Source organism: Ceratina calcarata, unplaced genomic scaffold, assembly GCF_001652005.2.
Source record: "Ceratina calcarata isolate Rehan_Ccalc_2016 unplaced genomic scaffold, ASM165200v1 scaffold61, whole genome shotgun sequence".
Taxonomy (NCBI): Eukaryota; Metazoa; Arthropoda; class Insecta; order Hymenoptera; family Apidae; genus Ceratina; species Ceratina calcarata.
In genome coordinates this window covers 312,116-334,870 of record NW_017177343.1, presented here as the reverse complement: position 1 = coordinate 334,870, position 22,755 = coordinate 312,116, and the positions used below count along the sequence as shown (strand labels likewise).

At 45.6% G+C, this 22,755-nt stretch overlaps 2 protein-coding genes and 1 long non-coding RNA gene across 4 annotated transcripts in view; 1 reads left to right on the top strand and 2 right to left on the bottom strand.

Annotated features, from left to right (window-relative positions):
• Positions 1-3,046: 3,046 nt before the first annotated feature.
• On the bottom strand, positions 3,047-3,442 carry LOC113464941 (uncharacterized). The gene is made up of 2 exons (XR_003389805.1): positions 3,359-3,442; positions 3,047-3,298 (listed from the first exon to the last, which is right to left on the bottom strand). It is a non-coding gene; the product is annotated as an uncharacterized LOC113464941 (long non-coding RNA).
• A 780-nt stretch (positions 3,443-4,222) lies between these two features.
• Positions 4,223-22,755, top strand: part of LOC113464939 (uncharacterized) — a 62,478-nt gene continuing 43,945 nt past the window's right edge. For both annotated transcript variants that reach the window (XM_026817745.1, XM_026817744.1), the window contains exon 1: positions 4,223-4,432. In XM_026817745.1, coding sequence (XP_026673546.1) covers positions 4,238-4,432 — 195 coding nt within the window. In that variant the 5' untranslated portion in view covers positions 4,223-4,237. The remainder of the gene's footprint in view (positions 4,433-22,755) is intronic.
• LOC113464940 (uncharacterized) lies at positions 4,452-5,229 on the bottom strand. Its single transcript, XM_026817746.1, has 2 exons — positions 4,943-5,229; positions 4,452-4,838 (listed from the first exon to the last, which is right to left on the bottom strand). Exons 1-2 carry the CDS (start codon positions 5,108-5,110, stop codon positions 4,683-4,685), a joined length of 324 nt encoding a protein of 107 aa, XP_026673547.1. The 5' UTR covers positions 5,111-5,229; the 3' UTR covers positions 4,452-4,682.

Sequence of the window (22,755 nt, the reverse complement as noted above, 5' to 3'; positions counted from 1 at the left end):
TATAGGACTGAGTTCCTCAACTGATATTTGAGAATTCATATACAGAAGATTTGTTAGTATTTAATCAAACATGTTAATCAAGCAATGAAAAATGAGGCATAAGTTCATTACTACTTTGTTCCCATAAGGGAAATTAACGCAGTACAAACGGGTTGAGAATCATTGTCCCAAGGTGTACTGCAGGTCATATTCATAAGTGATATCCCATGTCTGAGTAGAAGGTTCAGCTTTTAGAACACGATCGTTTGCCCGAATCTACTTTAAGTACCTACAAAGCAACAATGTCTGGTGTCAGTAAGCATTAGTATGTTCGTGGTACCAGGAGTGACCTACCCATAAGAGCGTTCGCTGTAAAACGCAGCCCCTGCCACATTGACCACAAGTGGCACTAATTTTTCTCCAACCAACTGCAACGTCGGGATGGTTAGGTACGGGGCGGCAGGATCTCTCGGAACGGTTCGTTCCGACCGAACCTCGTTATCAAACGCGCATCGCGGGTCCCGCGTGTAGTCGGATCGAGTGGAGGTGTACGGAGAAGAAGAATTCTGAGTCCGCGGAACGAGCGTACCAAATCTCGTGACGCGGCGGAGACGTTTCCACCGGAATGATTTACCGGGACTCGTTGTAAAACGGTACCGCCGTTCCACGCATGGGAGACACAAGAGGATTCTGATTATCATTCGAGATTGTCCGCACAAAGGACTCTTCTCTGTTCGCAGTGAAAGAGCCTCCAAGATTCAGATATTTAAAAACGAAGGAACACCAAAATGGGAAGAAGAGCCACGTCGCTCGTGACTCGATTATCAGGTTTATTGTGTCGAGACCAAGCAATGACTCTTTCTTGAATCATTAAAACGAATACTGCACTTGCTTCAAGATATAAGTACGAATGGTATTGCATCAAATTTTTGGGTATGTTCATCTCGTTTGGTTAAGTTCCCACGTTGGCAAAGAAAGGTCTTGAATGATCATTAATTAAATTTACAATCTGAAAGATTTGGTGTAAGAAGGTTCAACAGATAGAACGTCGAATTGAAGGAGATACTTTTTCTACCTGGTTAGGTTATCTCAGCAATTATCAAGCGCCATTTGATCAAATCTTCGGCACCGCGGATTCCCATCCGTGAAATCGATCACACGAAAAGTCAAACTTTTAATTTACGACGCCATTACCGGCGCGCCGTGAGGAGCTAAGACGGTGGGCACTGGGCCAAGAAGCCGTTCGGCTTGAAACGGCTGTGTCGTGGGATCGCGCCGAAAAATCGAGAGGGGGTGAAACGAAAGACGGACCGGCGACGATAGTCGCGAAATAGGGGAGGCATTAGCGTTATTTTAATCAGGAAATATAATGATCGCCGGCTAGATTAGACCCGGCACAGCAGCGCGGCATAGCGAGGGATAAGGGATGGTGGAAACGAAGGAAAACGGGGCTGGCTTGTGAACGCAGGTTGTCGCGCATTTGTTACGGGCCGATAGCGATTGTTTCTCCTATCTGCAAACACCACTGCGACACTGCAGCCCACTGTTGGTTGGTTGCACTGTGTGCCTCTCACGTCGCATCGTGCTACACGTAAATGCGTGTGCGACGTGTACCTGGCTGCTTGCTGAGCTGCCGATGTACACCGGGAAGAGTGCGGTCTTATGTAACTACCCCTACGGTGCTGCCCGATATATGTATAGATTCTATTGGTACATACGATAATGCTTGGTTGGCATCGGTACAGGCTGACTACAAAACCCCGATTCTCCTCTGGCAATACGTGGAAAAAACCCGCGACAATGCAGCCTTGTAAGTACAAAACCTAATGATTATCATTGGATGATTCTAGTACTTTTGGAATGAGGTATGATAATTAATGTTCGTAATCAATGGTGACGAGAGTGTTATCAATTTTTGCATTCTTTATTAAGTTCAAAAGTTTACTGGTATTGGTGATGCTTGTTTCATATCGCGAATACAGGTACTAGATAATACAAAACGTGACAGAATCGTGTTAAAGTGCGATGCTCTATTCCATAGCTTTTCGATTGCCTTACGTGGCAATTGCTGCTCCGCGAAACCGGCACCTTTTCGTGCTACTTCTCGGTCGCGCGGATTAATCATTTCCCGGTAGCGTAGGTAGTAGAAATTTCTGCCACATACTACCGCCCGAGCCTGTCGCCTCCCTCTATCGCGCATCCCCTACGTAGCGGCAATCACAGAAATTCGCGTATCCATGCTCACGTGATCACCGCAGAAGGTAGATTCGTTCCGGATAGAGCCCCGTCTGCCGCGAGATTGAGTTCGACTCATCTCGAAATGCTTGTACCGACTATCCTATTCTATTCGTACATAGTCGGCTGATGCGATAGATACATAGACGTATTCAGCGGCAGGGTGGAACGAGGGGAATAGCTCGTTCGACGGGGAGTAGTGGGAGCGCGGCCGAGAGAGACGAAGAAAAGACAGAAGAGCAGCCGGAATAGGAAAGGGAGAGAGAGACTCATGTACGGCGTGTATCCATTTGCAGACACAGATAAACACGGACGGAACCAACACCCCGATACACCGGGACAGAGCGAGAGTGTTCTTATAGTGGAACTTATTGATCCAACAAAACTCATTTCAAGATACAGTGCGAAGTCTCCAAGATACTGCTCTCCTACTCCACTTCGTCCTGCCTCTCCTCGCGTTCTTCCGCCACCCCCGACCGCCGACCCCCTCCCCTTCATCGTCCGGCACCCCCGCGCCGTTCGACGGCCCCGGACCTCGTCCGCATCCGCGACGATCCTCCTCCTCCTCCTCCTCCTCCTCCTCTTCGCTACCGTGTCATATATACAACGCATCCGTGAGATATAAGATGCTACGAACGCGCGTAAGAAGCCCGATTAATGGCTGAGACCAGAAAAAATAATAAACACGTGGACTACATAATTTTGCATCACCGAGTGAATTTTGCGTTTATGGGAACTTTCTCATTCGCAGTGACGAATCTGGATATTGTTTAATAAAGTATGCTATTGAGGAAACAAATAGGCAGGGAATCCTCGTCGTACGTAAAGAATATCGAATATAAATTTATAATTATATCCTATTTAAAATACATGTGCCATGATTGTTATGCATATGCGAATACTTATTGAAAAACACGGAGTGAAGGAGTAAAGATGGTCACGGGTTCGACGGAGAGTCACTGGGATAGCCAGGATCTTCGCCGGAAAAGTTAATAATCAGCCCCGACGCGTGACCTTGTACTCCGTTTTCCCCTCGCCGCTTTCGCCGCTCGTCCGAAATCCAAAGTTTCTCGGCAACTCGACACTGCAAGCAATTTCGGCGTCGAGTAATCCCCTTCCCCCCCGTGTCGGGCGTCCTACTCACCTAACCCTGCGCCGAGCAGTAAAGGAAAGTGCATAAAGCTGTAGAGTGTCGCCACTTGGAACGTCCTGTGCGCACCACCGTGTCTGTCTTCACCGCGGAGAAACGAATTTCAGACGAACGCGTTCGTCGTCCTATAACGAGATTCACGGATCTTCATTCGCGATCCGGTGACGATGGATCATCAGCGACGAACGATATCGGTGAACGTCAACAAACGCTTTCTCTTTAATTAAAATTTAAAGCTCGTCCGCGATCCAACGTAACGGTAGTGGACAACGCTAGATGACACGCGAGATAACGGAAGTAGTATAAAGAGGGCGAAGTTTTATAGAGTCCCTAGGAAGTTGGTTCGCTTTTCCCTGCTGTTTATTGCGCCGCACATGACGATGGATGCACGCCGGTCGGTCGGCGGATCTCGCCACCCCGTGCGTAACGATATTCGTGCGAACGTTGAACGAGTAAACAAATGAAGGAACTTACGATTGCGTAAAACTGCAAAGTGTCTGTGGTTTGTTTGTCGGTGAGAGCGTTTTCGAGGCAAAGGCCTCGAAAGAGTGAGACAGGCGTAGGGATAGAATGAAAGAAGAAAAGAGAAAGAGAGACTGTCGGAGTTCGAGAAAGAGGCGAGAGAAGAGAGGAGAGGCGGCGAGAGGGGGTGCAGAGAGGAGAGACGGGGCTTAGGTAGGTGAGTCGCGAAGGATGGGTGAAGAGGAGGCGGAGGGAGGCAGAACCGGAGAAGGAGGAGAAGGTGGAAGAGGTAGAGAAGGTTGGAAAGGGGTGGAAGGGGCGGAAGGCCACGAATGTCGGGGGAGGGAAAAGAGGGAAAGAGGAGGCGGGTAAGAGGAACGGCCAGGAGAGGGAAGGAGTCGGAGGAGATAGATGTATGTAGGAGGGCCGCTCGATACAGCCCCAGCAACCCCCTCTTCCACCCTCTCCCGAAGCCAAGCATCGCATCGCGAGGTTAAAGTGAGAAAAGTCAACCCCAGTGACTCGGTGAGTCCTCCTGCGCTGGAATATCGAGAGCCAGGCAGGGTTGCACCAGCGGAGAAGGTTAAGGATTCGATCGTCCGCAAGGTAACGATCCCCCTCTGTCTATACTTTTTGGCAAGGTTCGTTCCGCTATCCTCTATGGCGATTGAGCCTCAAGCTTTCGCGTACGGACGTGCATGATCGCCCGTGTAGTTTTCTGCTGAGGTTCGATGCCCCGTCGCGGTCATCTTGCGAACCGAATTCTAAGTTGAGCGCGATTAGAGCGGCTGGAGAAGCTGGGAATGATCCCGCACTCGCGAATATCAACCCGCTTTTACGCTGAACAGAAATGTTTCTAACAGCCAGTAGGTGGAAGCGACGGCAGTACCCGTCGGGCCATCACGCCGGCACTTATCGAGAGACTTTTAAACCCACTTTTCCGAGTTGGCTGCCTTTCAAAATTCGAGTCGAGAGGCGTGCTCTTGCTGGCAGGTCTATGCCAGCCGGGGACCTGCCGGGTTGTCACTTGGCTGGTTATCCAGGCACTTCCATGCACGGCCACGCGGATACGAGTGCATAAACATGCGAGCGAACGCCATCCTGGCTAAAGAGTACCTTTATCTCTAGCCAGCCGCTTCCTCCCGCCTCCTTCTCCTCTTCTACCTCTTCCTCGCAACCTGCACAGCCTTCTCTTTTCTTTTCATTCACGGACCACTCGTCCTCTTTCGCCCTGTCCCTTTCTCTTTCCCTGTAAATGCCGCTTCCACCCTCCCGACCAGGCATTCTCCTCGTGTGACGCTGCTATGGGTGGAGGAGGAAGCTCACGTAGGTTACTCCTTTCTGCCGGCAGAGGATATTGTGATTTTAGCGTCTGTGTAATTATGGAAATTAGCGACATGGAAAGCCTAGGATAAAAGGGTTGATTATAATCCGGCCGCGGGGGTGAGCTCCGATCCCAGCGTCCCGCTCCTGTGAGCGACCATAGATTAAAACGCTCCTTCTACACTAGCGCCTTTACTTCCACCAACTACCCCTACCTACCGCCATCCCCTATCGTAACCGCCACCCACTCGGCCACCCTCGCCGTTCACTCTCTTCGTGTCACCTACCTCATCCCCCTTGGCCTGTCTACCTCCTCCGCCTCGTTTCCATCACCCTCGACCTGGAATTTTTCTCCTTGTCGCTAATCATGTATCCGGCTCCGTTCCCTCATCCGCCGTCGCTCGATCGTATTTCCCTGGACGAGTATTTCGGTCCAATGAATGCTACCATGCAAGGTCGTCCAAGGTTCTGTCGTCTGGATTCTCTAAAATCGATATTTGAATTGCTTCCAACAATGCAAAGTTGAAAGCAGTCCCCAGGTATTGACCTCTCCGTTTGGCATATCAATATAGATATTGTAAACAAGTTGTAGCTACATGTCATATCGTACAAAGAAAGTCCATTAATTGCACAGCAAGACGTATCAGTCATTTCCTGTAGATAATAAATAGGAATTGTTCGCCGAGTGAAAGTGTGAGCTAATTTAAGCTTCGCAAACATGCTCAAGGATAGCTGCCGGTTACTTTCCTTCTCTTTATCTAGCTGAAAGCATTGATTAGTTTAAAAGTTAGTTCAGAAGCAGCGAAACTTTCGTCCAAAGTATAAGAAGGAAAAGTTCGCATTTTCATCACTGACGGCCTCATAAGAAGCGACATTTCTTCCATCTACCACCTTAATCCATAGTATCCAACCGTCTACTACTATTTCCGTTGAACGTATTCGATTATGCATTAGCTTCAACGTATCGTTTCCACGCAATCCATCACGGGAACAACGTTTCGACACACATGTAGATTGGTAACCAGTCCCCGGTGAGTCCGACGAGCTTTCTGTCTAGAAGGCGGCGGGCAGGAAGAAAAAATGGCGAGACCACCGACGAATTGTCTACCACAAGGTTGGTTGCAATTGTTCCCTCCTCGGAGCTTAACGCTTTCTCTTTTCACTCGCTGCCCCCCTCGGATCGGTACGACATTGGCGCGAGTTCTCCTCTCCGTCTGACGTTCATCCCTTACCGGTGCATCCCTCCCTGGCTTCGCTGTTCTCTCCTCTCTCCGCTTTTTCCCATCCAGCTATTGGGCTACCTTGGTGTTTCGAGCGGCTGGTAGGAACCTATGATGTGATCGGGTATCGAATATCGGCTGGCTCTCTGATTGGTCGTTCTACCGCGCACGGTCGCAGCCGGTGCGCGCCAGTTACGACTGATTTGTTACGTAAAAACGTCGATAGCTTCTATACCCTCTCTTGTCCCACCTCCGATGCGCCGCACTCCCTCCATTCCTTCCTTCCGCCCTCACGGCCCTCTCTGTTTCTCCTCCCGACGAACTCTTAACGCTCTTTCCACTACCGATTCCTCTCCTTCCCACTTTCTCGACCACCCTTCGCCCGACCGGTCTGGCCACCCCTTCGACGGTCCTCGACACACCGCCACCGCCCCCAGCGGCATCGCGCGCGATAGACGAACCAACGGGAGAGAGAAAGAAGGAGAACTCGTCTTTTTTATCGGCGCCGTGCGCTACTGCTTCTTCGTTCGTTGGGGCATGAACGCATTATCGAAGAAATGGCTGGTCTACGTTACACCGATTCCGCTATCGATTATACTCTTCACATTTTTTCTCGATGATCCGTCGGTTTATTAATGACAAAGGTCAGCAGATAAATTGTAAATTGGATCCTGAGCAGCATGACCGTTAGCTTGGCAATAATGTCAAAAATAGGTTCTCCACTATTCCATGGTCTATGAAACCGAGAAGAGACAAGTGCTAGACAGTTTGCAAACGTTCTTACGTTGCACAGCTTCTACTATCATTACTAGACCATAGCGTATTTTTTTTATACCTAATTTCTTTTCCTACAGCTTGACTTTTAATCTTGGAACACACATACAATTTTTTCAAGGCTAATGAAAAAATGATAATTCTCGCGAGTTTGAATACGAGGAAATGTTTCGTATGATCGTGGAGGAAATGTCGAAGGGTGTCAGCGAACAATGGGGTATTTGTTCAACTGAACTCCGTTCCATTTTACGTATCGCCCCAGTTGAAATTTTCCGGGCAAGAAGACGTGCAGACTCGAATATTTCTATCACGGCAAAGGCAAAGAGCCGAGCGTTACGTTACCGCGTGCTGACCGTATTGTAGAAACGTATTCAATGCCTGGGCCAACCATTTAACACCCCGGCGAACCGCGAAGTTTCCTGCGATGAAAGCACCGGCGCGGAACCTATTGTGAAAATATCTGACCACTGTCCGGTGCAATGAGGTATGGCTGACCCCGGGAGCCGTCGGGGGCGTTGTGTCGGGGTACAATGCGCGCGTGTAGGTATGCGTATCCAAGCGGCCGGGTGTTGTGAAAATATTTCACGCGGCCACCGCTAAACGGACATAAACGCACTCAACGACAGTTCCACGTCACCGAAGTACAACCACCGGTTTCGCGTTACGTTTGGTTTTAACGACTCGCTGCGATGCGGAACAGCTACAAACGTTAACCAGTTCTTCATTTTCTTCTCGACCTCTCGCCCGTAGAGAAGGACAACTTATACTTACATCAGTGAGGAAAAAATCGATCGAGGAGGCATTGCTGAAAGGTCGCTAACGAGCAGCAGTTTCTCATTAAAGATCGAGGAGAGTCGGTTCACCGTGATGGGCGTTTGGCGAACGAGACAAAAATGTCGGGAGAAAGATCGAACAGGCAGGCTCAAGTGTCAAGAGGGGGGGTGGAAGGAAGAAACGAGGTGCGAACAGACGGAAAATCAGCAAGCGGGGGGTGGATGAGCGTAACCACGAAGCGAATGATGAGCATCGACAAAGAGGAGAGAGAGCGCAGACTCAATATCTCCGAACCGAACCCTCCGATAGGTCGAGGTTCGACTTCGAGGGTGGGAATAGATTTCCAATCGCACCGGGGGTGGTCCTCCGCCGGTGGATGCTCGGCACCAGAGCACCCTGTTAAACTCCTGCCTGCTTCGGCATACCAGGGTCCACCCTTTCCTCTATAGGTGGACCAACGCACCTACACGCACTACGGCTGGTCTCTCACGACCCTGCGCCGGTGGTACACCCCTTTCCGATTCGACGATGCTGAAGCGTCGACTGTCCGAGAGCGGCCGCTGGAGAGGGTAAAGCTACGAGGACGAACACGGGAGACAGAACGATTCTATTGACCAGGGTTCGATGCGCGCATCTGGGCGTAACCCATTCGTTGGTTCGTACAGACCGAGGCGATGGGAGCGAGGGAGAACGGTATCGACGGAAGAAGAGCGGTAGTTCGGTGTGTGACGGAGAGAGGAGCAGAGAGTGTACCGCGCCTGCGAATTGTCGTCAGGGCGACGGCGACACTGGAAAAATCGAACTGAAATAAACCGAAGCGTTTTCTTCGCGGAGCTCGAGCACCGGTTCGCCTCATCTCCGTCTTTCCCCGGCGTTTTTCTCCGCTCCTGTCCCGATACCCGTCTCCCTCGTACAGCCGCCGCCGCCGCCGCCACCGCACCACCACCGCCGCCGCCACGCCGGTTTCACCTTCTATTCGTCCTCCCACTCCGCCGCCCGCCGCTCGCGCTCACCGGCTTCTCTGTCGACCGTTTCACTGACGTTCTCTCCTTCCGGCGATGCTCCTCTTACCAAGACTGTGTCTCTGCGTTCCTTCCTGCCTCCCAGCATCCTTCTTAAGTTTACTGTGTTATTGCCAGACCATCCGGGACGACTGCTTCGGACTTTCCGCGTCAATTGGATATTTTCTCTGCATATTGTTCCGTACCTTCCAGAAAAATATTTTTTCATCCCAGAATTTCCCCGCTCGCTGGAAATAACGTAGATGCGATTCGATTCATCGTCATTTACGACAGTCAGCGTGCATTTAATGTATTTTTAAAATTACTAGAGGAAAATCGTAATCCTTCCATATCAACAAATATGTAACAGCGATAGTAATCTCCACATCATGAAGTCCCGAAAGTGGGACCAATCGTACCTGAAAAGAGAAACTAAAAATTATCACCCAGCGCAGACTTCTCATATTTCTCGATCGAAAACGAATAGTCGATGTCAACGTCTTGGTGGCAGGTTTCTAATTTCAGAAACACCGCTTCAATGCTGGTCATCGAGGACGAAGTGGCAAGCGAGGGACACCGGAAACGATGGAGAGAGAGAGAGGGGGGGATAGAAGACCGAACGGCGGATAAGAGGTCGTGAGGCAGTGTTTCGCGGGAGGAAGAGGAGCCGTGAAGCTCCGTCGCCCGTAGATCTTCGAAGCTCGTCGCAACTTTCAGCGGATGAGTTGTTGGAGCGATTTAGGCGTTACCGCGGGAATAGTCTTCTTCCCTGAAACCTCGAGCCAACGCTTTCTCGCTTCCGCTGCTCGCGTCTGGCAGAGCTCTCTGCACCGAACCAGAGAGAGCCACGCCGGTATTTACACGTCTCCGTGCCGCGTGAAACAAAGAATTATTATTTGTATGCCCTGGTGGGCGGCGGAGGATTTTGCAGTTCACAAACTAAGTTAGCAGCTACAACTCGGCCCGGGCCTGGCCAAGTGGGGGATTCCGGTGACCAGGACGGAGAAGGGGGAAGGTGGTCAGGAGGGAAGGAGGACCGTCCTTTCTTTCTCACATCATCCCTCACCCTCTCTCTCTCTCTCTCTCTCTCTTCGCGGTATGTGTCGCGAATATACGGGAATTACAACTCTCCGTCGTACTGCCAGAAGCTTCCAACGTCTGCGACGACGGTCCCCTTCTTCAACCACCTTCGTCTCCTGTTTTCGAAACCGGCAGCGATTATTGTATTTTCACGCGACTAGAGGGTTTCTTATAAATCGTTCCCGCCCAACAGGCAGATTGGATTAGCCGTGAATTATAACGGGGGTGCGAGACGACACCTACGGATGTGTCTACCATTATGATTTGTCCCATTTTCTCCAAGTGGCTGGAATACGAGATACGGTGGAATGAAATTGGAGACGAGATTCCGTGAAGCAGTCGGTTATACGTATATTGGTTAGAATACGTGCAAATAATATCGTGTAATATTTTATGTAAATACGTGTCCCGAAACATGGAAATATCGTTATCATTATTGCTATAAGGAGCACGCGTAAACGAAAAAGTTGGCTAACGAACACCTTTGTACTCGAAGTGTCGTCAATAATGACGCTGCGATGTCAGTCTGCACGGTTGAGAATAAACTCGGCCCAAGAGACGGTAGAGGAACTGCTTGCGAAGATTCGGGACAAGGTTTTGCGGACTACGGGGTGAGGAGAGGGAATTTCCACGTTTCTCCGTGCTACCTGACGAAAGAAAACGGGAAAAAGGGGAGGAAGTAAGAAAGAGAGGAGTGCTCGAAGAGTCTCTGTGAGGACTTACAAGTCTGGGGACTTCTACGGAGAAGCTAGGGGGTCGTGATGGGGCGGTCGGTCGGAGGTATTGATCTCAACTCTTGCTTTTCTCAACTTTTTATCCGGCAGAACCGACCGGTACTACTACCACCGTCGACTTCGACGACGACGACGACGAGTGCTGGAGTCGGCAAAGCCGCAACTTACTTCAATTCCTCATTCCCGTGCGAATTCTTGGCTTGAACTTATGACCGGCTCTCGGTCCCGCGCCTCACCGACTCTAAACACCCACCCACCCTTCCGATGCCTTTGGCCTTTCGAACAGTGGATACTAAACGAGCCTTTCCGAGTTTCACGTTTCCCTCTTTTTTCCCTTTCTTCATGTTTGGAAAACTTAAAACTTTTGTTTGCGGTACAGCTCTTTTTTATTCGAAGAATTTCAAGACTCGCATTACCCATGCAGCTGTTTAAAAATATATGTACATCACTTTTACACAATATGTCAACTAAATTAGTATTGTGTGTGTACTTAAAATGTAAAATAGATTATTTATTACTTAATGGTTTAATAGTCATGTAAGTAATTTATTCGATTGATCGAACGTTCACTTTGGAACTGTAAAATATTGAAAATTCGCGTTTTTAATAAACGCACTGTTCACGGTCGACTTAATTTAACGTCTCGTTTGGTTGGTCGAATTACAGTGGTACGAAACCGGCACTGCGTATGTAATAAAGCGTATCTGTCATACATTATATGGCGAAGTAGGTAATCGAGGCATGTAGATACATGTTCCTCAGAATTAAAATTCAGTTTCGCGGAGTCTAGCCGGTAAGCAAGCCACGAAGCAAACTCTCATTTCCCATCCGGTGAAATATCGTGTATTTATTTGTCTGTGAAGCCTCCGGTTTCTCGTCTCGACCACCTTCCACCCCCGGACTCCGATATGCCGCCTCTTTTGGGCACGGAAGCCCGCAGAAACCGGGGCTCCGATGCTGCTGCCGAGGCAGCAGCTCGTCTCTACGTTTCCACCGTTTTCGCGAAATTAATATATCCCTCATATACTTTGCATATTATTGCAATATTCCGTAGCTATTACTCGTCCGCCTTTTCCTATCCTCGCCGGCATCCCTTCAGTTCCGCGAAAGGTGAGCTCGTGCATTCGAATACACATCGCGAACCGAAAGTACATTTTACCCACCCGCTTCATTTCCTTCTCCCTCGTATCTCTAACCGCCTATCCGAATTGTCGTCATTTAAACTGTCGCTCGTTGAAATTTTCACTGCACGCAGTAATTGGATATTAATAATGATCAAAAATTTGTTTGTGTATTTATTGCTAATCACATACGATAAATAAAATGTTTAAATGTCTGTACTTGTGTTGATAAATTTTGATATCAATCTATCTCTGTCAGACAATATGCACATAGTTCAAATTCTGTTCGAGAACATGCTTTTGCATAAACTGAATATGCAATGACAATATAATTATTATGATTCAACTTCTATACGTATATGTTCTAAATTCAAGACTGATCAGAGGTAATAATTTTCTCGGCTCTAGAGATTTTATATTTAAATTTCTTTGTTCTCCATGTACATATTTAATTAACATCCGTTTTTAATATTGACAAGAAGAAAGATCGAAGAATTTGCAAATATAGCGTAGAAAGAATATCATCAGAGTTTCTGTCCGTAGTGCGAAAACTAATTCCCAGCCAGTTCAATGACATCTGTAATTAGTCTCGAAGTAGCACCGTCTGACCTCTTTCTATTTATAGTAGCTTCACCAAATAAAGACGTTCGATTTGCTTAAAAATTATGATCTAAACCACTAAACCTTGTAGTCGCAAAAAAAGCGCATGTCAAAAGCATTTTAATCACTTTCTATATTTCTGTAAACTGTCCACAGTTTCATTTTAATAATAAAATCGACGGATTAAAAAGGGTCAACTTTCTGAAGTAAGATACTTCGTATAAAAAATTTGGCTGTGCAGGTACTTCATTCGAACGTATTCCATTAACAGACATTTAGACACGATTGGTTCTATCGAGGGAAATCATGAAATTATAGGAATTACGGTTTCAGGTAGTATGAAAATATGTAATTATTAATGATGAGAATAATATCCCGAGAGCCTACTGCAACATTCTAAGTAACACTTCCATCAACTTGGCACGACCAAGTCAGTTTTGCACACGGTGGCTGCTTAAATGCGAAACCAACACGAAGGAACATCGCGAAAATAGCAACATAGTCTACACGGCTAATAAATTACTTTGTCGCATTGAAACAGTTTAAAGCATTTGCTTAATGAATTTTTCGCACCCTTCATTGCACGTCTATGATACACCTTAATTATGCAATCAACGTGCCTCATACCATTATTCACTTTGTACGAATTAGTTGAAACAAATTCAGACACATTTTGCGGTCTCACACTTGATTTTACTCATGCTACCTTCATTGCTCGCACGTTAGGTTTAATACAATTGTCAACTACGAAGTAATATAATTCGCTGCTTCATCGTGATTTTTCTTCATGATAAATTGAGACTCGGGAACAGAAACGTCCGTATCATATTTAGGGAATTAATTGCGAACGGTATAATGGCAATGATCCAACTCAATCCACATATCGCGTCAAATCGACGCTGGCTTAATTTGAAGCAGACCTGCTCCGTCCTCACCCTCTGTCCCCTCATTTGCATTCGCTAAGTGATAAGTAAACTTCGGTAAACATATCCAGACGAACGATAAGCGGGAAATAAATCGCGAAAGTTTAAGTAGTTATAAATCTATAGTCGCCCGTCTAGTGAGAAGAGAGCGAGGAGCAGAGGAGGGAGGGAGGAGGGGGGAGGGAGTGAAAGAGTGAATAAGTGGCGAGGCGCTACGCGGCGGTAGGAAAGGATAAGACATAGACAGTCGAAGAGGAAAGAAGAGAAGAGAGCATCGGGGTCTTTCGAAGATAGAGGCAGGTTGGTTGAAATAGAGAGGAGACGTCGGCAGGGGATGGCAGAGGGCATAAAATATAATTGCATCGGTTGACGTCATCCTCCCTCTCGTGCACCCCGCGCTAATAGCATCAACGCTACGCGCTTCTCGTATTTTAATGCCTAAATTATGTACGGCATTAGAGAGAGACGGCCTCCACCGACAAGATCTATTGATTGCGATCCTCGCCTTTGTCGCGGACGAATTCGTAATGTCGATTGTCTACCAAAGTCGCGGCTGGTTCTTAAATGGAAGATACTTTCAGCTACGACGATGCCAATTTAATGAACGCGACTGTGTGTGCCGTACAGTCGATTACTACCACCCATTAAAACTTTCACCGAATTTACGATTAATTCATAAGAAGATTTGAAAATATTTATAGATTCATATATTTTTTTTTATGTATAAACTTTTAAGTATTTGGTACACCATCATGTAAAGAAATACAAGGAAGTGTAATTGCTTTTGAAATAAGAGGAGTTGATTTTTAATAGAAAAACTTCAAACCAACGTCTGAAGTTACGGCACCGATCTGGGCTGAGCATTTGTTTAATTAGCCAACGTTTTCTACAGAAAGACGATCCTTGGTTGTCTGAGAGCGATAATAGACGTCCCGGTTTCAAATGGATTTCGAGATTTATGTTAACACGCCGCATTTGTTCCTGCGCCGCGACTGCCAGGACACGGTTCGTTATGTCCCCCGTAAGCAGAACGCCATTCGCGGAATGGAAATCGTCAAAGAAGTCCTTTACACTTGAACGTGTGACCGGATGAATATCTCGTTTGATGTGGACACGTAAATGAATCTATTAATTGCACACTTTATTGCCCCCTCGAAATCCGAAAGGTACCAGGCTAGAAATAATAATTGTCTAGCTACAAGTATATTTGCTTGAAAGTGAAACTCCTTCAGAAATTCTGTAGGTGATTGGAATATGAGTAATATAAATTGTCGAAGTTCATTTAAACATTTTGAGTATTTTTCTCAACATTTATTGTTAGTGTACTTTCATGTTCCTGAAGACGATCCAACATAATGTTTCTTTATTTTATTTTATTGATTACAATCTTATATTTCCAACTAATCAAATTTGGCAGCATCATTCATTTAAAATGTTCCGTTGTGTTACGCTAAAGAATACTTTGGGTAAACCGCGGGGACGAATATTCATGTCGACGGGTGCAAAGAAAAATAAGCATAGTGTGTCGTACAAAAGATTATCCGAGGAGAAAGAAAAACAATTTTTAAGAGTCTCGTTCTAAGAAGACCCCCGCGGTCGGGGAGGTTTTAGGGATATTAGCGAGCAAAACAGAGGGAGAGGTCAGGACGAAAACTCGCTCACGGAGGGTGAAACGTGGCAGATTAATTTACGACGAAAGATAAGGAAGAGTGGTGGGGTCTTCTTGTCCGACAGGATTCGATTGTGTCTCGGGCTGCAGCAATAAATGTATTTCAAACCGCTCGCTCCAAGCCACCGCGACCACCTCCACGGTTCCACTGTAAAATATATCCATTGTTGTTGTTCCAATTAGTCATTCGAGGAAACACGGGTCTCGTAAAGAATCGAATAATGTATGTTCCCGATATAAATGGTCGACGTTTATTTTCGACGGTCGACCGTCCGTCCGAGGGTATACAAAGCAGGGACGACGAGACTCTTCGTGGAAAAGGCAGGAAATAGAGTGGAAATCGAAGACAACACTTTCACATTCGAAACGTGACAAAATGCGAGAGATACGCGTGGACTCGCTGGTTATTTTTGGATAAAAATCCCGAGGAATTCACGAGCCGTGCTCTCATTCATCTGTCTACGTTCACCTACAAAAATACTGGACCACATAACTTTTACTTAGATGTGAAATGAAAAACTAATTACACTAATGAACACTTCCATTGTCATCCCATAAAATACGATCAGATATTTAATATATTTACCTCTTCATTTTTTCAATTAGTCTTGATACATCTTAGTTAATATCAATTTAAAATTCTGTAGTGTTGTACTATGTATAATATTCACAGTTTTATATGCATGCATCTTAACAAGAAAATTCGTAGAAACATTTCTTGGTACGAGTCCACGAGGCTGTTGGTGCCAGTAAAGAATATCATTGTACGAGGGGGGTCATTGGCAACCGATAATCCAGCATTTTCGATGGTCCGGCGGCATGTATCTTTAGCCCGAGGCTACCCTTCCAAAGAGGTGAGATCGTTTGGCGACCGGCACCCGGAAAGTGCGAACGTGCGAAGATAGGTGTGTGATCCGGTCCAATTTATCACTAAGTCGATGCTACGCCCACCGTGACCGAGGAACAGACCGTGAACTGTCGTCGTCGTTCGTCGAAAATAGCGGCCCGTGTCTCGAGATTTCCCCGCGATGGCAAACGAATGGTGGCTGGCCCGTGTCGCGACGCGATGCTGTCGATCGGAAATCTAGTAGATCCCGGAGCCAAACGCGCGTCGTCGACGCCGTTCGTCGCATCGCGCAAACGATGATGCAAACAAGACGATTTGTCCGAGCTTCATCGGACGTGAAATTGAATTTTCTCTCTCCGGTCCTGCAACCGGCCGGTTCAATTATTCCGCGAGCTAAATTCGTTTGACGACTCCCGTTCGGCTGACACCGATTGCGGGCGACAGGAGAGGGAATAAGGAAATTGTTTATTTGCCCGAGTAAATAAGCGATTTTTCGACTTTTTATTGGACGCGTTATCGCCTCTGGCTATTTATTCTTGACAGTCAGTGATGTGATATAAATTGTCGAGCTTACAGGTAGTATTTTTAGCCGTTTGTTTTTTCCTCATTTCGTAGTAAGAGGATGAAGAAAGAAAAGTGGCACCAGTGATACAGAGAACGATCTTTTTCTTTCAGTTTTTACTCCGTTTATCTGCTAATTATTCGAATCAGACTCTATTACTTGTTTATTAACTGACGTATAATGAATATGAATTATCTGTGTAATAATTTATTCAGAAAACGTCAATAAATCAAGGAAAAGAACTCTGTCATTAACACGTAATCAATGATTTATTCAATACTCTGTTCCATCGATACAAACAATACAGCATATATCTTATTGCCACAGAAACCGATCATGATGTATTCTTCTTCGAATGAGAGAAACGGTACGTCAAGGCCAATTTGAATATGTCACGCGCTGCCATGCGGGACTATGCCCGCGGGAACCGATCGTCCGTTTAGCGCGGGACAGAGAATTTTCGCGGAACGGCAAATACCCGTTTCGTTCCCTCCGCCTACCGTCTAGGCCACTACCATCGAGGAAGTTGTTCCTCAGATGATGGGAACGGTTAGGGATCAATTAATATCCACGTCGTCGCAGGGGCCGTAGTTCGCGGAAAATCCAGCGCGATGCGGCGTTATGAATTTGCTGCGGTGCGCTCCGCTGACGTCGCGACGTTCCCAACCCCAGCCGGATATTATTGGATCGAATGCATCACGTCAAACGATACGTGAAATAAGTTATAGGTTAGTGGCTGCATTGGCACCGCTCGTGACAGCCTATTCCTGGAATGCACGACCCCCTATAGGCGTCTGTACATGATTCACGGGATTCAACTGCTTAGCGAATACGAGAATTCTGATCGTACGAGTATTGGCAACTAGCTTCAACAGATCACTGTTAAGAAATCCATTGGTGATATGCGTCAGAATTAACATTTCGATCGTCCATTAAAGCTTGTCTTCATGAAAGTGTATAACAATGCACTTGGTACATTCTTAAGCCTCCGAGTTTCAAACGAACAGTTACAGAATGATTTCCTTGTGTTACAAGAACAATAAATTCGCAAATGAAGTTTGTCATGCGAAATGAATTAACATTGTTTGCATCCAGTCGTGAGTTTCGTTAGACAGTTATTGTTATACTGCTCAATACATAACGGTGAAATAGAACCGTGCTGTGAGAGTAGATTCTACGATCCCTAATTTCGTCTATAAATCCTTGAAATTCTTCGACAATGTGAATTAGCCATTTCAGCGTCTTTCAAGGTCGCTCGTACGTTTTAAACGTTAGGGCGTACTCGACGGCCGTTCCATACGGTAGGAATCGCCGTGCGATGTTGCATTGCTTCCGGAATTAAGTTCGAAAACGCGCATAGTGCATCAGTTACACGGGGGATTTTAATGTTTGCCCGTACCAAATTGATGGGAGTAACATCTGCGTCGCGCTTTAAGTCAGCTAAGTCCTGCGCCGGCTACTCCTCTTCGGTTTGTTGTTTTAGCAAACTGCTTCAGAGAGCGCGGCAAACATATCCGACAGTAGGTGGAAGTAGTTCGGCGTTACGCTCGCATTGTCGTGGTAGAAGAACTGTGCAAATACGGGGACGAGCAGACCGTGACAAAACTGTAGCTACCGCGAAATTGTCCCAATTTTTATCTGCGAGAGCGAGCCTTTCTATGAAAGACAAAAATCATTTAGACGAGAATGTTCCAAACGAATTTCTTATTTCGTCACTAATAACTTTTAGACGAAAGATCCACAAAATGTCACACGAAATTAATGGAGAAAAATTCACTTACATCTATTTGACGTATAGGTATGTGTGGGCAAATAGTAAGCTAAAGATATTGGACATGCAGGGAAGCTTTTAGCATAATACAGGTTCGACGTAGAGATCGGCGTCAAAAACACGCATCCTCCTGTATCGCGGAGAGGAAGTGAGCAAAAGGGAAATGGCCGATCGACGAAAGCGAGGCTTCACTCAGAGCTACGCTACGGAACCAAAATGGAGATACCGCTAGCCTTTGTCGTGCCAAAATTCTCTGTAACACAAGAGACAAAGGCGCGAAGGCATTACCGCAGAACTTCGACAGAGGCCGCGGATTATATGTATCTGGCACAAAGAGAAAAAATGCTCGTATCCATTATAGCCGAAACGCCGATGCAACAAGAGGATGCATTAAGTTCGCCACCCCCACGCGCTGGTAGCATCAGCTATAAATACATTTTGCCGGGGGTTAAGGGACTCATAGTGAATAATCGACGTGTCGATTGCACCTTGTTCTTCTTCAAACGACATTTTATTTTACTTATATTATTTACAATCGTTAAATTTCGTTGATTGCTAGAAATTCTTAAAGAGGATCGACTTACATCTTGTATTCAGGAAAATGTACCTGCATTGTCCATAAAGATGCTGTTAACAACGTTCTCTATATTCTAACAAAAAAGTATATCTTTAAATTAAACACAATATAAAATACGTAGAATTATCTATAATTATTAATCAAAAATCTAGGAGTCTTACGTATCATGTATTATACTTGTTACAAGTTTACACTATTTGTATTTTTTAATATATTGATAAAGTACATGCATACTAAACAGGGCAAGAATGTTAAACTAAATATTACTCAATAATAATTAGCGCAGATTGCAGCGGATGCTTTCAAACTCTGCTCAAGTAACTAATTATGTAGGATATGAATCTTGCATAAGTCTTAAAGTCTGTAATTATTCATTTGAATAGAGGCGAATGAAATATTCATTACGATCAATCAAACTTAATACGTACGGGAGATAGATATGCACAACCGTTTTTCACAGTTTGTACACTCTGACATCAACATCCAGATTATTTCGGTTTCTTGGCTTTCCTTTTAGGCGTCAGATCTTTTGACACCTAGCGTTCCACGTCAGGTTTTTACCAACAGTTCTCGTAAAGAAATCTCAATCTACGCGTTCGACGAAGTCATTTGTCAAGTACAAGTGGTCGAACATCTCGGGAAAAACGTTATTTTCATTTCCTTTTGTCGCCCATCTCCGGCGGCTAAGTTCCGCGGCCAGTGTCTATTTCTGACGAAGGCCTGCGGGGCAAATTTGATTCTGCAATTATCGTTTTTCCAGATAGAACCGTCGACGAGCGAGCGTTTGACAGAATTATGGTTATCACTTTCGTCGCATCATTGTCACGCGACGTTAAACACGGTGGTGCCGCGCGCGGGGCAACAAAAAACCGACGATTTTCACATTAACCCGCCGCGTTTTCCTGAAAATCAGTCGGGATTATTGCCAAGGCAATCGGTAATTTATTTTCCGGCCGATTAACCGTCGACGTGGCGGTTACCGAATTAAGTGCATAGCAATTCCACACAGTAACAACGTTTCTCGCCGCGTCAAAGCTCTCGGAACCGGATCGCGTTTCGTTTATAGAACCGAATTCAGGACACACATTTCACACAAAAAAAAGCATAACGAAACTTTGAGACAACGTTTAATCGAAATTAATTCGAATTACTTTATTAGAACAAAATTCTCATTCGTACACAGACGTACGTCATGAAACCACATAATTCTTATTGATTTATGACTGATAACATTGAATATAATAATTGTTAACCTGAAGGTTTAAAAATGTTCAACGAGTTTGTATATTTCACAGATCTTTCTATTTGAACTACATCGAGTAAATAAAAATATCTTCATAGATAAATTTTAAAGATATAAAAATGTAGCAATCGAAGCCAGAGCAAAATGAATTATAAAAATACTTTCGCTAGCACACTCGATTATACGTAAGCGAGTATTAGTTAACTCTGTGCAAGCAGACTGATTTGGCAGCCAATAACATCGACATTTTATCTCTCACGGAAACCCACCCCCTGATCGATAAACGATTGAAACCTGTCCGGGGCGGTTCGTGGGCGTTCGGAGCCGACAGAACCGCCCCTGGTGCCTTCGAGATCGAGACAAGGCAACGCGACGCGATGCAACGATGGAAAATGCAATGTGTGGACCGCGCTGCTTTATTCGCGACACTAAGTGTGTCGTCATATCTTAACTGCACCCGCGGACTCGTAACGGGGACGCTGCTTATTTATCGTCAACGCTGGCGTCAACGAACAACGAAGACGACTACGATCGCCGAGGAGGAAGGCGATCGCGTGCACTGAATATTTTTAGGTGTCGCGCCCGCGACGCTCCGGCTATTAGCAAACTTAGAGAGGGGTGAGTTTATTTGGGGTGCCGAACGGGGGAGAGAGGTATTAGTTCGTGCTTTCCAACTGCTCGTAGTCGTGGTGATGCCAATTTCACGGATAGGCCTCGTTCAAATGGGAAATCGGGAAATCGGCAATGATGAGAAATTGACGGATATCAGGAAACTTGAAATGACTGCGGAATATAGGAATTTGATGAACGTGAGGTAGGAAATACTGTGTAAGTACCTATAACCGGAATTTATTAGGAATATGATGGAACATTGATATGAAACAGTACGTAACTGTTCTCTTGTATAATCGTAAACCCAGACTGTATCATGATAATAATACTTCAGATATGTATTTTTTTCATGTACTCTGTGTGCCAGTTCATAGTTGCAGACGAGTTTTACGAGCACAAGTTGTTCAAGGAAATTAGTTAACACACTTCGTGCTATCCTATGGGGGTTTGATCTATGCGGACGTTTACGAGCACGTGAAACCGGCCGAGTGTTGACGGTGTGGATCTACTAGTGCTAAATTCGAAAGTGACGATTTCAGGCTCGTGAAAACACGCGTCTATTCCGAAATCGACGGTACAATCTCGATTCTAGCTGCTGCCGTCATTCCCTCAACTATTGATCTCCATTTTTAAAACGAAGCAAGTTTATTTTAAATTGGTGGCCACTGGTATTGTCGGCTCTCTTTTTTTCTATCATTCGTCTGCCATTTTTATTAGCTATTTCGACGTCGACAGGCTAGCTTCAATTCCAACGTTTCGAGCGATAATTTTCCCTCGAAATAGCTTCAAGCTTCGAATACACTCGTTGCGTTGCAATTGTGCATTCAACTGCGTTATGCCTATGAAATATCATATAGTGGTTGTATATTAGCTACCGTACGATGTAACATAAAGAACCCGTTTGCCATTTAATTAACAGTTAACATTTTATTCATAACAACGTTATGAACCAACGGTAACATTTCTGCGTAAGTTATGACTGCGACATGTGTTACAATGTGTAATGAATATCTAAAGCGTTAGGTGAGTATGTACTTACTAGATACGGAATCCAATTTTACTTTTACAATAAAATAAAACTAAAAAATGAAGTTTCTTACTATTAGGCAATAAGCAGAAATTGGATGTGAATTTACCTGTTCCGAAAACTCATTTGAATCGTGAACTGAGGTGATTCACATTTATCGGCGAAATGTGTACCACGAAAACCGTTCCGAGAAAGCCGAGAAATGGTTGATCGTCAGAACTTTTATCCTAAGAGGCAATGATCAATTAGCAGCGCCGTTTGGTCCCGCGTTCACGAGACAAAATACGGGTCCCGAAAAAAGATCATAATTTCGCTTCATTGGAACGATAAATATAAACAGGCCGGGCGGGAGAGGCGCGGCGGGGGCTTGCATTATTCCCCGGTTAAGCGCGTCTTAAATCAGCCCGGTTGTCTCTGTAACTCTCGGAAACGCGGCCGAGCCGTCACCTTCGTCTCGAAGATCGCCGCTGAGAGATCAGCGACCATGAATCTCTTCGACGAATCGAGGACGTCACTGCGCGGCGCGGTGCGCTGGAGACCCGCGAATTCCTGCACGCGGAAAAAATAGCGGAGCTGAATAGTTGCCAAAAGTGCAACGTTACCGCCGCGCTACGGTGCAGTGATGCGCCCACCGTGAACGGAATACGCTTCTTTTCTTCTTTGTCGAGCGTGCTTCGCAGTCGAATTAATCCCAGCTTCTACAGCTGCTTCTTTCGCGTATTGCACATTATCTGGATATCGCAATCCGCAGGTTTCTACATCAAATTTTTTTAAAAACTGTAATCTTCTCAGTCTTGCATATTGCAATGAGCAATTGAAAAAATAAAGATAGTCATCTGAATTAATCCGTAAATTATTGATTTAATCAATCAAATGAATTTAATAATTAGTCATATCAATATTTTTGAAGTATCTATATATTCTGGCTGCATTTTGCAATTTAGTATTGATTCTTATTGTATTATAAGCCAAAGCTATATTTGCTTGTTTCCAAAACAGTTTAAGGATGTATTGGCTATACAGTCAATCCCAAAAGTTTATGTACCTTAGATAAACGCATTTCCTATAATT

What these genes read in the sequence shown, in the direction of transcription:
- LOC113464940 (XM_026817746.1), bottom strand. Translation starts at nt 5,110, where the DNA reads ATGCCTGGTCGGGAGGGTGGAAGCGGCATTTACAGGGAAAGAGAAAGG. An exon ending in GCGGCTGGCTAGAGATAAAG is followed by an intron (nt 4,839 to 4,942) that starts GTACTCTTTAGC and finishes ACAACCCGGCAG; the next exon opens with GTCCCCGGCTGGCATAGACC.